The 16,695-nt window shown below is 37.2% G+C and overlaps 1 protein-coding gene across 1 annotated transcript; it reads right to left on the reverse strand.

Annotated features, from left to right (window-relative positions):
• Nucleotides 1-461: 461 nt before the first annotated feature.
• On the reverse strand, nt 462-1,380 carry LOC127137836 (DNA mismatch repair protein PMS1-like). The gene is made up of 2 exons (XM_051064258.1): nt 1,270-1,380; nt 462-1,166 (listed from the first exon to the last, which is right to left on the reverse strand). The coding sequence occupies exons 1-2, from the start codon at nt 1,378-1,380 to the stop codon at nt 462-464; spliced, it is 816 nt and encodes a 271-aa protein (XP_050920215.1).
• Between the last annotated feature and the right edge of the window lie 15,315 nt (nt 1,381-16,695).

Consider the following 16,695-nt stretch of genomic DNA (forward strand, 5'->3'; position numbering starts at 1 on the left):
GAGTAGCTCAAGTCTCGAATTCCCCACGCACAATCACCACAAACTTGAAGTATGAGAGGTTTCAGTCTGCTTGTTACTGCATGTGATATATTATCATTGAATTGATGACTGTCGGTATCCTGTTCTTGGCTCATATCAGGAACTTGAAACGCATCTTGTTTGATTATGCCCTGTGAAAGTTGAATTTGAATTATGAGCAAAATCTTCCAGAGTTGCTTAAGAAGACTCCTTGGTGTTATCTCCAATAGCATCACTTTTCTGCCATGAATTCTCAGTAGCCTCTATAAGTTGGTCCTATTGAACCTCAGTCACAGATGATCCTGAACTTCCGGAGGCTGCTTGAATCCATCTTGACCAACTGTTGCAGTTCCTTATCTTGTCACCCTGCACTTCCACATTTTTTACAACTCCATCTCGAATACGATCAATAAAAGCCGGTACTGCTGTCAAAAGGGTGGGCTTTAAGACAGTAACATCTCCCTTGGTTCCTTTGATTTGCCGAGTCCAGGCTTGGAGAGAAAACCATCAATTTCGCAACTCTCAGATATACATAATGACATGGGTTCCAAGCAGTTGAAAGTGTTCATAGCAAGCACTTTTATGATGTTATCTTTTAGAGAATCATTTCCTTGTGTCTTAAGTACCACAGGCTTTGCATTTTTGCCAGTAGTGTTGGTACAACCAAATCGAACACCTTTTGCAATAAGGGCATATGTATTCAAGAGAGAAACCAACTTGCCATATTCCTTGTGAATGTTCCGCTTAAACTCTTTGCTTCGCACCAGAAGATTATAGAACAACTTTTTAACTGTGACAGTCGTTCCAACTTGCCGCGCGGTTTTCGTTTCAACCGTCAAGTTTCCAAGAGCACAAAGAGAACTCGATGCCTCTCCTCTAAAGCTAAAAGTAATAAGAGACTGAAGATCATGAAATTCCGATAATTTTGAAGTATGATGCTTCAGTGCAAGAACCTTGCAATTGTTTGGGGAAATGCCGCAACCGCTATCGATGACCTGAAACCATTCTTCACCGAAGTCTTTGAGAGAGATTTTGATGCTGGTGGCGCCGGCGTCTAAGCTATTTTCGACAAGTTCTTTAACAGCGGAGGAGAGCGATGGATGTAAAGCTCGAGGGTGTTCCGCAGCGGTGCTGAGTTTTTTCATGACCTGAGAGCCATTTTGCTTGGATAAACTGCTCTGTCGACGTATCAAGGTGCCCTGAAGACTGTGAATTCTGCTGCCAGTCATACAGATATCTCCTCAATTGTACCTGATCTAACAAGTTATTTCTAGAAGGATCAAGTTTTGATTGTCCATGCATTAACTGTTCAAAAACATCTTGATGCATTAACTGAGCTTGAGACTGTTGTTGATATTTCATGGTACTGCAAAATTTTCTTCCTGTGGAAAGTAACCTGCTTTGCCTTTTCCTTTATTCATAGAAACATCAATGTACATGTCACTCAATGTTGTGGTGCCAGGAAGTACGTTTGAGGTATTGTCATCCTTCGAGGGAGGAACACAAGTGCATATAGATTCAAGCAGCAGTTCAATCACACCAATAAAACTTTGACTAGGTTTTCTATGACCTTTGATGCTCTTGGCATTTGAAACATGAGTTCTGCCATGGCCATTGCCAGTGCCAGGAGCTTCTGTGTTTGTAGGCCCAACACCAACCTTACCATCACTAATCTGTACTGTTTCTTTCTCCGATGATTTACCGAGATAGCACCAGCACCAAGGGATTGTGTTGCACCTTAATGACGCAACAAGTGCTACATCAGTAACTGCATAGGATGCACGTAATGCATGAAAGTCAAGTGACCGATCCAGATGGTGTATCGGGACAGCAATAAGTGTTCCAAATCTTCCATTGATGCGTCCAACAATTTCATGCACCTGGCTTGTAAGCTTTTGATGTTCAGAGACATCTGTCCTAGCAGGCGCAACAATTTGCAGCAAGACGACTTTATGGTGATTGGTATATTGGTAATTGGCTTGGGTGTTCTGTGATTTCCTGCCACAGTGTTTGGCTAGCGGCTTCGGTGTTACTCGCTGTCAGGGACTTGCTTTTGTATCTTTAACAATGCTGTTTTGATGCATTTTATTTGGTAAATCTTTCAGGCTGCGTCTTGGGCTAGCAACAGTGTATGCTACCTGTTGGGGTTGTGGTCCAGATTGGTGGTTTCTGTTCCATATTTGAGGGTGATACACCAAGATTACTTGGTGAAATGTTCCTAAGATTACTGAAAATGTCATCAGATCAAGATTCAATTCTGTGCAGGTTGGATTACCATATGATCTTGAGAATCCCTTAGACAAATGCTGAACCTCTCCAGGATCAATTAGATTACCTTCCAGATTTATGCAAATTTAAGTACGAAAGCAGTGGCTTATTTATAATAAACACAACGGAGCCGGTCTTGGGTTGTTCATATTGCTGCAGCAATTCTCAAGACAAAACAATGCAATGGTTGTAGTGTGGAATTTCAGCCTGCGTTCTGCAGTATGAGAATTTCCTTGAGGCTTTAGAATGGATTGTCCAATTTTGGAAATTGAATTAGCAATATTTGGCTAGCACTGGATTTGAAGACGCGGCTTTGGAAAATGATGAATAAAGAACCTCGCGCAACGGCTCTGGCAGAGCTAGCAAAGCATCAGCTACAAACGGGTCTGAGACCGGATTAATTCTTAAAGGAGTAGCATTTCCACTAGAGCCATCAACATCTGATTTATCATCAGAATTATTGATCTCAAGAACTTCAATTGTCGTCTCATCACATCATGCAAATCTTCATCATCCACAAGATTCACCAAGTCACCATCTTCATCCACATATCTCAGAATAAAATTAGCATTAGTAACAGCCTAGAGCTCTCGCACATAAGTGGACTATTTCTGCATCCTTGGGGACAACTTCTTAGAGAAGTATGCAATTGGGTGTTTATCTTGGCTTGGCACTGCACCAATACCAGAACCCGAAGCATCAATTTTGAGAATAAATTGTTGATGAAAATCTGGAAGAGCAAGTACTTAAGCTACTGTAATTGCCGCCTTAAGCTGCTTGAAAGCAATGGCTGCTTGGTTATTCCACTAAAAAGCATCTTTCTTCAATAATGATGTCAATGGTGCTGCAATAGAGGCATATGATGAGTTTGTGGGCGTAACGGTTCATGGTACAGTAGTGGGTCCATTATCGACCGAATTGTTTTGACTGTCCCTGCTGCTTCCCGTGACAGTGTCAAAAGTAGATTTTTTGAATATCAGTTTCAGGGACTGAAGACGGTCTTTTATCAACAGAATTATCAACCGGGGGTAACACACCCGTGAGGGTATTGATTGCCTAATCCAAACACGGGTCAGACCAAGAGTAGTGGAATGCAAAGGACAGCTGAGGTTCTGATTTATCCTCATCCGCTTCAAGTGTTTCCAATTGATTGTCTGCAGCAGGTTCCCAGACTTGTTGAACTGGACAGTGGCATATCCGGGGGGAACTTGACTAGCATATCTGGACAAAGTGAGCCGCCGAACATTTCATAGGCAGCAAGTTCATTTGAACAAACAAGCAGATTGGTTCCTTCTTGCAACTCTCTCCGCTCTAACTCTTCATCATCAATTAACGTTGAAATTTAATCAACTCACTCCTCAGATATTGAGCTGTCTAAAGCAAGTTCACAATTTTTTATGGGTGGCTGGTTTTGAGTCACGCATTCGTTTGATTCACAATCTCTTGTAAATGTTTTACCGGTTCCGGTTTGTCTATAAGCAAATATACAAACATTGTAGCCATCCAGCACAGAGATTACCATCGATGATGCATCAGCAAAAACATTAACTTGATCATCTTTTGGTGTATAAACCCTGTCAGATCTGAATGTTTTTTAGCAGAACTGCCAATTGTCAAAATTCCAAGGCATCCATCCTTTGCCGCATCAAAATCCACAACTGTTGTACATCCAGCTGACATTTCAACCTTATTCAATGGTCGACAACGGCGGAAAACCCTAATGTTCCCTTTAGATTTAAATCCCAATATCAAGACCAAATTATAGAACATGATTGAGACTCCTTTTGTGTTTCCCTTGAATTATCTATTAAAATCCATGCAAATAAAGGATGACCGAACTTGATTCTGACGATAACCATGCTTGGTCCCTCTTGAAAAACTCACATGATAATGATTCTCCCTTAAAACATGGTAAATCACTGGAATCTTCTTGAATCAAATAATGTTCATCAAAGCTTTTCATGACTAATATTTTTGACCACATACTCTAATCCAAGCACACTAATCCTCGAATTCCTTGATTACCACTGACGCGGAATGCGCCCATGCATCTAAACATGTTGACGGTAAAACCTCGCCTTGAATGCGCACAACACGACAAGGTGCACCCATAACAGAAAAGGAGACCACTTGATGCTCATGAAAAAGGAGTACCATATTAGAGGAACAAAATCATGAGGAACAAATAATGAATGAACTAATGATATGAATATCAGGGTCAAAATCGGGGTGTGACAGAGGTCCAGCAGGAAAATGCACAAGTGCTACAACAACAGCAGCAAGAGACCTTGGCTTCCACTAGGTCAAGGCGGGGTTATAAACAAGTTTAGAGGTATGGATCCGATAAGCCTCTGAAACATTATGGGCAGGTAAACTTGTTAGAATATGCTCTCTCGGTGGAGGATGATGAGCCGATCACCTTCAAACAAGCTATCAAAGATTCTGATAGGGAGAGATGGTTGGTTGCTATGGAGGAAGAGATGGAATCTCTGTATAAGAACAAGACATGGGAGGTAGTCCCATTGCCTGAGGGAAAGACTGCTATTGGTTGTAAGTGGGTGTATAAAAGAAAAGCAGATTCATCTGAGCTCGGTGGTACAAGATATAAGGCAAGATTAGTGGCTAAAGGTTTTGCACAGAAAGAAGGTGTAGACTACAATGAGATATTTTCTCCGGTGGTAAAGCATACTTCTATTCGGGTGCTTATGAGCATTGTTGCTCATGGTGATCTTGAGTTGGAACAACTCGATGTCAAAACAGCCTTCTTGCACGGAGATTTAGATGAGGAAATTTACATGTATCAACCAGAAGGATACAAAGTAGAGGGAAAAGAGAGTCAGGTATGTCGCTTGAGGAAATCCTTATATGGATTGAAACAATCCCCTCGACAGTGGTACAAGCGATTTGATTCTTTTATGCTAAAACATGGTTTCTCCAGAAGTGATTATGATTGTTGTGTCTACATTCAGAAGCTTCTTGGAGGTGAATTTATTTATCTCTTATTGTATGTGGATGACATGCTTATTGCTTCAAGAAGCATGTTGGAGATAAATAAGTTGAAGGTCGAACTTGGTAAAGAGTTTGATATGAAGGACATGGGCGCTGCTAGAAAAATACTAGGTATGGAGATAAGAAGAGAACAGAAAAGTTGTCGATTGTTCTTGAGTCAGAAAGGATATCTTGAGAAGGTTATCAATCGATTCAATATGAAAAATGCTAAGTCGGTGGCAACTTCATTGGCACAACATTTCAAACTCTCTAGTAAGAAATCTCCGATTACAGCACAAGAAAAGGAACACATGAATGGTGTACCTTATGCAAGTGCAGTAGGAAGTTTGATGTACGCTATGGTGTGTACACGTCCAAATATTTCACAAGCAGTCAGTGTTGTCAGTAGGTTCATGGCAAATCCTGGTAAGGCACATTGGGAAGCAGTAAAATGGTTATTGAGGTACTTGAAGGGTACTACAAATATCGGACTATGCTTTGGTGGAAATACATGTCAAGTAAGTGGTTTTGTGGACTCGGACTATGCAAGTGATATAGATAAAAGAAGATATACTACTGGTTATGTTTTCAAGATATATGGTTCTCCAATAAGTTGGAGATCAATGATGCAAGCTACAGTTGCACTCTCAACAACAGAGTCAGAATATATGGCTATGGCAGAGGGAGTAAAAGAAGGATTATGGTTGAAAGGTCTTATGTATGACTTGGGAATGAAGCAGGATAGTATGGATCTGTGGTGTGACAGTCAGAGTGCGATTCACTTGGCTAAAAATCAGGTCCATCATGCTCGTACTAAGCATATTGATGTTAGATATCATTTTGTTCGAGATGTCATAGAGGATGGTGACATTTCTCTTATGAAGGTACACACAAGTGACAATCCCGCCGACATGTTAACTAAAGTTGTTTCAGGCAGTAAATTCCAGCACTGCTTGACATTGCTTCAGATTGGCCCATGTTAGTTTGCCCAATAAGGGCATGGCCCTTCAGGGAGGTTTTGGGTGAGGCGGAGACTATATGGAGGACAAGTAGAACTACGATTGGCTTGATCCCGATCAAAGGGTACGTAGGCAGTCATGTGTATAATGATGCAGCCCAGATGATGATAAAAATTGGTATGCCACAGGGTGTTCTCATTATTCGTCCAAAATTTGAGGTCTTTCAAATTGTGTACGAGGTGGAGAATTGTGAGCATAATTCATGGTTAATAATAGGAAGCCAATTGTGAGCATAATTCATGGTTAAGAATAGGAAGCCAAGAAAAGAGAAACATCTCTTATTCATTATCAGTGAAAATAGCAACATCAAAATAGGAGGAGTTTTCTATTTATTCATTGGTAATTGAGATATGGGATATTTTCTATATAAGAGAGAAAAGGGAGGAAGAGAAATATTATCAAATCATCTTCTAAACACAAAACACAAAGGATAGATTGTTCATCTTTGAGAGAGGATATTAAACACAAAGAGAGGTTTATATTTCTTTGTGAGAATATATTCTTTTCTATGACAAGTTTGTGATTTGTACAAGTTGTCAGATATTATCCTTCATAAATTAAAGAGTGTTTCACCTTGAGGACGTAGGAAATTTGCCGAACCTCGTTAAATTCTTGTGTCTCATATTAACTTTAATGTTCCTTATTTGACGAAGCTTCCGCAGTTTAACTTAACCTCCTTCGATTTGAGTGTACCTTCATAAGAGAAATGTCACCATCCTCTATGACATCTCGAACAAAATGATATCTACAGTTGGAGATGTCATAGAGGATGGTGACATTTCTCTTATGAAGGTACACTCAAATCGAAGGAGGTTGAGTTAAACTGCGGAAGCTTCGACAAATAAGGAACAGTAAAGTTAATATGAGACACAAGAATTTAATGAGGTTCGACAAATTGCCTACGTCCTCAAGGTGAAACACTCTTTATTATATGAAGGATAATATCCGACAACTTGTACAGATCACAAGCTTGTCGTAGAAAAGAATATATTCTCACAAAGAAATATAAACCTCTCTTTGTGTTTAATATCCTCTCTCAAAGATGAACAATCTATTCTTTGTGTTTTGTGTTTAGAAGATGATTTGATAATATCTCTTCCTCTCTTTTCTCTCTTATATAGAAAATATCCCATATCTCAATTACCAATGAATAAATAGAAAACTCCTCCTATTTTGATGTTGTTATTTTCACCGATGATGAATAAGAGATATTCCTCTTTTCTTGGCTATAGTCTTAACCATGAATTATGCTCACAATTGGCTTCTTATTCTTAACCATGAATTATGCTCACAGAATGCCGCGACAATATTTTTATAAGTCTAAATAAAGAGTAAAATTAGTATTATGATCAACCCTGATATAGTTAATCATAAGTGCAAATTACTAAATTAAGATTAAAAACTAACTATGGTATAAATCTTAGACAAAAGAATATTCTTACATAAGCAAAAGCCTTGCAATGACCGCACATAAAAATATTAATGAGAAACATTGAAAATGAAAAACAAGATCACCATATTATAAAATTACAGAAGATCGCGTTAATCTATACATATCATTATGCATATAACTCTATTAGAACATCTTGTGTTTCATCTAAGACAACCTTATCAAAGTTATTAGGGGAGAGAACTACCACACTAAATGGAAGAGAAAGTATGTTCACGTTGTTACCAACTTTAACAATATATTTTATACTAATGATAACATATCAAATATCTGCGCTAACAAAATAAAGTTTAATAACACTCAAAATGTTATGAAGAACATAATAGATGACTATCTATCAAGGTAATATATATTATAATAGTGACAGTTTATAAGACATGAATAAAATTGAAAAACAACTTGGAGTGATTAGATTATACTGATAAGTATTCGTAACATTAACTCAAAATGTATAAAAGTAAGTAATTGCCGAAAATCAATGAGTTTCCCCAAACTGACTCATTGATATAGCAGATGATTATTTGACCTCACTCAAACCAGATGTTCTATATAGATTGTATATTGGATTTAGTCGAACCCAACCCAAACCGGTCATGTGCAATTTTTTTTTATATGATTATAAGTAATTTGTCACATTTTTTCTTAATAAATAATTTAGCTTATTACCGCTATTTTTTGAAACATAAAATATCTAAATATACAATAAAATTCAATATTTACAAAGATAAAAGTTACATTACAATAATATCTCAAATTTATAAAATACTTACCACTTCCAAATATTAATATCAAAATAATCATAATATAACATTCTAAATAAGTTAAAATTACTATTTATAAAATAAAAGATGTTCAAAAAAATTATAGTAATTGAAACAATTAAGATTAAATGCATCAAAATTACCACTCATCAAATTATAAAAATAATTAAAAAATAGTGACTCAATAAGCCATGAATTTTGTGGGTTGATAGTGAACTTATTCATTACTTAATTATTTTGAATGATTTTTTGAAAATCGCATTTATCCAATGATCCGACCTAACCTATATTTTTAGGTCGATTTTATTAGGTTTTATTAGATTTATTGTGTTTTTTCAACCCATGTAAATTATATTTCTATATTTTTTTTCCGATTTATTGATTGAGTTTAAACTTTAATAAAGCTTTGTGTAATTTGATTATTCCAATAAGTTGTGTCGACACAAAAGAATTTGGCTTTCGGCACTAAATCGTGACAAGCTAGCAACTTATTGGATTTGAATATACATCAAGTTAAAGCATGCTGGCCATAAAGACCTATAAAGAGTTTATTATTGAGTAATTGTTGATTTTTTTTAAATGCTATGTCGGCAACAATTGTTGATTTTTAAATAAAATTGTCGGCAACAATTGTTGAATAATTCTTCTCCCTTTATTGTTTTTTTTTTCTTTAAATAAAATGTTCATCTAAAGGTATTGGTTAAAATGGTTCTACAGGTTTTTATGTGGTACAAACAATTTGAAACAATTTATCTTTAAAGTCATATTTAATTTTTGTTGATATTTTGTAATGTTTTGATCGGTTCTAAATTTGAATTGAAGGAGAAAGTTGTGTTAATAGATGATAATTAATATCAAACTTTTTTGAACATTTAAATATGGATCAATTACATAATAATGTAAATATAATGTAAATACTATGTCATTTTCAGAAGTAACATGATTCAATTACAATGTCAAATGACTAAGTTTAGTCGTCTGGATCTTGTTAGTATTAATGCATTTGGATGAGGAAAGAATGAAAGTGAGAATGAAAGTAAATTGTATTATTGATATATATTTTAGAATTATCTACACATGTATTTATATACAATAAGTTACTTGTAATTGAAATAACTAATCATAACAAACAAAAAAAAACTTGTTAACTAAGTAATTAATTAACTTAGATTACATCATAATATACCCTCTTATAAATTAAGTTGTCAAATATAAACTAATTATAGTCGATCTGAACTATTCATAATTTCTTTCTCAAAGTCAGGAATCTATTGATCTTCAATTCATTGATAAAAATGTCGACCAACTATGCTTCACTCGAGTAATGCCTCACTTCAAGTTCACCTTGATTTACCTTCCCCATTAGGAAGTGAAATCTAGCCTCAACGTCCTTACTCCTTCCATGCACAACTGTATTCTTTGCAAGATTAATGATTGACTTGTTATTGATATGCAACACCAGATATTTCTTCATCTCAACCTCCATCTCATCCAACACATATTTAATCTAGATTTCTTGACATACAACACATAATCCTGCTATATACTCAGTCTCACATGATAATAATACAACCATAGATTGTTTTCTCGAGTACCATGAGATTGGGACACCAAATACTTGAAAGAAATAACCAGTTGTGCTTCTTCGATCTTCCTTGTCTCCACACCAATAAACATTTGAATAGCAATTAATCACCACTTCTTTGCTTTCAGAATCATGTGGAAACAAGATTCCACCGTTTATCGATCCTTTTAGGTATTTCAAGATTCTTATTGCAGCCTTCATGTGTGACACCTTTGGTTCATCCATGTATCTACTTACTAATTCGACTGAGAAACCTATACCAGGTCTGCTATTGCACACATACCTCAGAGATTCTACAATTTTCTTGAACAAAGTGACATCGACCTTGTCCTCCTCTCGATGCTTCTCTAGTTTCAAATTAGGTTCGACAAGTGAGGATGTAGGATTCAAATCATCCATCACAAATCTCTTGAGTATTTCTTTGACATACTTCCTTTGATGCAGCATCATACCTTGCTTGGTAATTTGAAATTCCATGCCTAGGAAATACGACAAGTTTCCCAGATCCGACATTACAAATTCCCTCTTCATCAGCTCTTTGAACTTTGATAGGTTCTCCATATTATTTCTAGTTACTAGCAAGTCATCGACATATAAGCATATGATGGTTATATCTTGTGCCATGTCCTGTACATAGACACCATACTCATACCTTCATTTGATGAATCCCAATTTGACTAAGTATGAATTGATATTCTTGTTCCATGCCCTAGGTATCTGTTTGAGACTATAGAGAGCTTTGTGTAACTTGTACACTTTCCTTGCTTCCTCCTTTATCACAAACCCAAGAGGTTATATGACATACATGACTTCATATAGGGGACCATTCAAAAATGTTGATTTCACATATAAGTGAAATGTAAACCAACCTTGCTTGCATGACAAGGCTACCACCAATCTGATAGTCTCCAATCTTGATACTAGTGCATATAATTTAGAATATTCAAGTCATGCTCTCTGAAAAAATCCTCGAGCTACTAATCTTGTCTTATGTATTGCAATTGACCCATCTTGATTGTGCTTCAACTTGAACACCCACTTCACTTCGATAGCTTTTGTGTATGTTGGCAATTCGAATAACTGCCATGTATTGTTTCTTTCGATCACTTGTAAATCTTCGACCATAATTGCCTTCCATTATTTATCCTTTAAGGGCCCACTATAGTTGATTGGTTCATCACCTGCAAGTAAAGCGAAATGAATCAATTCTTCATCTGGTGTGACTTCACCATCACCAACCACTTCACAGTCTTGTAGCATTGCTGGGAGACCTCTAGTTCTTTGAGGTCTTTGGCTTTTGCTAGCCACACCCTCTCTATTGTTTGCTTCGACTTCGACTGTGGCTGAAACGTCATTAGCTGGAATTTCTTCATGCTCACTACTTTCTTCATCAAAGCCATAAATTATCAATGTCTTGTTAATGCATCACCTGAATTCCAATCCCATGCAAAGTTTACATCAATCACAATATCTCGACTCATCACGATCTTATCATTGATTGGATTAAATAACCTGTATGCTTCAGTCTTATGATATCCTACCAGGATCATCGATTCACTTTTATCATTAAGCTTCCTTCTTCTTGCATCAGGAGCATGCTTGTAGAAAATAAAGCCAAACACCTTCAGATGACTCACCGATGGTCGTTGCCACTCCATACTTCTTCAGGAACCTTGTTCTTCATTTTCAAGGTAGGGCACCTTTTTAGAATATAAACAATAGTAGTAATTACTTCTCCCAATAAGGATTTTGCTAAGTTATTCTGCTTTAACATGCATGTATCCATATCCAATATGGTCATGTTTCTTCTTTCTACTATTCCATTATGTTGAGGTGTGTAAGGATAAGCTACCTCATGATCAATACCATGTTCTGCACATAACTCTTCAAATATCTTGGATGTGTATTAGCCACCTCCATCGATTCTCAAAAACTTGTTTTTCTTTTCACTCTGGTTTTCGACAAGCATTTTTAATCTCTAAAATAATGAAAATACTTCGTATTTTTGCGCCTAATCACATAGATCCAAAGCTTTCGATTATACTCATCGACAAATCTGACAAAATATCTGTTTTCACCAATGGTCAAATGGGCTACATTAATTTGAATGTACTACTTCTAGTATTCAGGAGGATCTCATTGGCATAGTCGAAACAAAAGACTTTAGGGATTGCTTCCCTACTAAACAACCCTCACAGAGTTTTTCGGGCATCAAAAGACTTGGTATACCAGTTACCATATCTTGAGTAATCATTTGATTGAGTTACCTAAAATTTAAATGGCAAACCTCAAATGCCACAACCAACTATGCTTGTGGTTGACAACTGTTTCTAGACATTGTACCTCAATCAAACTGATCATGGTATGAAATGTCCTATTTTTTGACAGAGGAGATTTCAAGACCAAATTATTCTGGGTGTCAAACAATTCTAAGGCTCTATCTTTTATAACCATTGAGAAGCCTTCTTTTGACTAGGTTTCCAACACTTAGAAGATTTCACTTTATTCCAGGTACATAGAGTACATATTTGATCATATCTTTTGCTCCATTACGCCTCTGAATAACTATGTTGTCAGTACCTTCTGCTTGCAACGAGCTATTATTTGCAAGCTTGACCTTGTACTTCTTCGATTCGTTTAAATATGCTAACCACACCCTTCGACCAATCATATGATTCGAGTAGTCTGTGTCGAGGAACCAAATCTTAAAGTCAACATGCTCATCCACTCATGCATCCATAAGCACCATACCATCATAATCATTTGAATCTTGACGTACAAGGTTTGATCCTTCATCATCCTTGCCATTTGTCGATCCCCTGTCTTTCTTGTACTAGTAATTCTTGGCCAAGTGACCCCATTTTTCATAGTTATAACATTACAAAATTTTCTTCTTCTGTTTGTTTTTATGATATGGGATTCCTTCTCCTCTTTTCGAGAATTCAGAAGCCCTATCATCAAACTTATGCTTTTGAGGGTTCACCTAAGAATTCTTACTATAAGTCTTGTATCCTTTGCCCTTGAATTTGTCGGAACCACCATTCTTCTTCCCTGTCTGGGCCTGCAACTCTTGTATCAAATCTTGAACCCCTTTCCTTTCAACAATCCTTAACTCATGTGCCTCAAATGAACCAACCAAATCTTCCAGTTTCCAGGTTTCAAGATTGTTGGATTCTTGAATGGCTACGATAACATGATCAAAGTGAGAGGTCAACATACACATTACCTTCTAAACCATCACCTTATCATTTATGACTTCACCATAACCTTTTATGAGATGAACAAGATTCTGCACCTTCGAGACATATCCTGCAATCTTTTCATCTTCTCTCAACTGCAGTAACTCATAATGCCTTCGCAGTGTCTGCAACTTGATAACTTTAACCTTCTCACCACCTTCATAATACTTGAGAAGAATATCCCATGCCTCATTCATCGATTCAACATGAGAAATCCTATCAAAATCCGTCGTATCTACTGCAGATTGAATACAAAATGCAACCTTGCAATCTTTCTTCTATACTTCCTTGTGACTGATTCTCCGAGCCTCGTTTGCGATGTTAGCAAGCTTAGGAACACCATTAATAACCACTTCTAGAGTTTCATGAAAACCAAACAATGACTGCATCTGTTTTCTCCATCCGATCCATTGTTTGCCATTAAGAATTGAAAAAGAATTGGGAATACCATTTCTACCATTAATCTTTGTAGCGAATACTGTAACACCCTTCTAAAATACCCCAAATATTTAATTAAAATAGCAATATATCAATCAGAATAATTATGCAATTAAGGGTGTCACACAATCATTTCACACCATTCACCATAATAACTGTCATGCTCTTTTATTAATTCAAAACATAAAGCATTTGCACAATACGCAGCGGATAGAAATCAAATCAATCATTGGAAGACATGTAACACATTACATGTAAAATTATTCAACAAGGTAAAACATCCCGTCCCGATGTTACATCTATCAGAGCATGACCCACTAAGGAGACTACACTAGACTCCAAGCACTAGCTTCTACTCAATCACTGCTCGTTACCTGAAAAATAGTTGTAAGGGTGAGTTCCTCAATCGATATAAAAAGCATTATAGAATATCATGAAATGCTAAGTAAATAACACGGTAATCACCCTAATCATATCACACATTCAGTAACGGCACATCAACTCAATTATCATACTCAATACCAACATAATTCATACTCAATACTCAATGCCAACACAAACACACGTATAATATTGGAATACATCCATTCATATTATACGCCATACATACATTATGCAATGAGACTCCATGCATGCGGTACCGACTATTCGTGAACATATAGTTCACCTCACCGATCAAATCCAGATACGGCTACCAAGCCCACTAGTCCCACTCATTTGAGACCTAGTGACTCACTCACTAATTCCTCACCATGGGAATTAGCTACCACCCCAAGGGCTATGCTATGCACGCTAATTCACCTAGCATGCAAACATCAACAACAGTCCATAATGACTAACTCACTAATTCCTCACCATGGGAATTAGCTACCACCATAAAGGCCACAATATGCATGCTAATTCACCTAGCAATGCAACATCATCAACAACAATCCACAATGGACATATGCTCACACTCTAAGCCATAAAACAGTCCATTCACCAACACATGCATAATATATACATTCACAACATTATGCATACTTTCACACATCATCAGCATATTTATCACATAATCACATCATGTCATGCCAATTAATCAATCACAGTATTAGCACACTCTACTAATACCTATACTACTCAAAACAACGGGAAATGATCCCTACTATATCACATACCGATATAGGCCAACCATCAAATATGTACACAACATTTAAATACCAATTTTCCCACTTTTCAACAGTGTTAACCGGTTAACGCCCTGGGTTAACCGGTTAACGCAGACCAAAACACGCTTCCTGGCAAAACTTGACAGTGTTAACCGGTTAACGCCCTGGGTTAACCGGTTAACGCAGACAGAACAGCAATATTTTCACAACTCACAACAGTGTTAACCGGTTAACGCCCTGGGTTAACCGGTTAACGCAAGCAAAACAACAATACTTCACAATTCCTAACAGTGTTAACCGGTTAACACCCTGGGTTAACCGGTTAACGCAAGACAGAAAGCTGTTCCTGCGCTAACACGAAGCAGAATGCAGAATTCTCCGCATTTTCCGCCGTTGGAGGACTTCCGGACCTCCGATTCCGATTCCGTAAAAAGCTATACGTTCGGGAAATCACAACTCACACAAATACAGATTCAATTACAGCTTTAACACAACTTATCCAACACAATTTTTCAGCATTCAACATCCCAATTAGGGTCAATTCAATGGTTTATCACTACCCACTACATGTTAACCCATAATACCCATTAAACGACGATAAACCCCCCTTACCTGAGTTAATCCGGCAATCCTTTAGCCTCAAGCTCTTCTCTTCTCCAACCTTCTTCCTCTTGCTCTGCCTCTTTGCCCTTTCTCCACTTCTCTGCCGCTTCTCTGTTTTCACGTAAAAACCTTTATTTACCAAAATGAACTCTTTTTCTTATTTCCAACTTATATATATTTCCAATAATTATTATTCCAATAATAATAATAATAATCCAAAAATTCCAATTATTTAATTAAATTAATAAATATAATATTAACTTAAATTAAATAATTATCTTATTTTTATCGGGGTGTTACAACTCTCCCCCACTAAAAGAGTTTTCGTCCTCGAAAACATACCTCAAGCGAATAACTCAGGATAGGACTCCTTCATCTGACTCTCAAGTTCCCAAGTCACATTGCCACCTGCTGGTCCTCCCCAAGCTACCTTTACCAAAGCAATCTCTTTACCCCGCAACTGTTTCAACTCTCGATCTTCGATCCTCATAGGTGATGTTTCAACAGTCAGGTTATCTCTCACCTGTACATCATCTACTTGGACCACATGCGACGGATCATGAATGTATCTCCTCAACTGAGACACATGAAAAACCTCATGCAAATTCGCAAGTGACGGCGGTAAAGCGATACGATAGGCTACTTCCCCTATCCTCTCCAAAATCTGATAAGGACCAATAAATCGAGGTGTCAACTTCTTCGACTTCAAAGCTCGACCAACCCCAGTTATCGGAGTAACACGAAGAAACACATGATCTCCCTCTTGAAACTCAAGTGACTTCCTCCTCTTGTCGTGATAACTCTTCTGACGACTCTGAGCAATTCTCATCTTCTCCTGAATCATCTTAATCTTTTCCGTAGTTTGTTGAACAATCTCCGGTCCAACCACATCACTCTCACCGGACTCATACCAACATAAAGGCGTCCGACATCTCCTACCATACAAAGCTTCAAACGGTGCCATACCAATGCTCGAATGAAAACTATTGTTGTAGGTAAACTCAATCAAAGGCAAATAACAATCCCAAGCACCTCCCTTTTCCAAAACACAAGCTCTCAAAAGATCCTCCAGTGACTGAATCGTCCTCTCAGTCTGACCATCAGTCTGCAGATGATATGCAGAACTCAATCTCAGCTTAGTTCCCAAAGCCCTCTGCAAACCTTCCCAGAATTTCGAT

Source organism: Lathyrus oleraceus, chromosome 4, assembly GCF_024323335.1.
Source record: "Lathyrus oleraceus cultivar Zhongwan6 chromosome 4, CAAS_Psat_ZW6_1.0, whole genome shotgun sequence".
Lineage (NCBI taxonomy): Eukaryota > Viridiplantae > Streptophyta > Magnoliopsida > Fabales > Fabaceae > Lathyrus > Lathyrus oleraceus.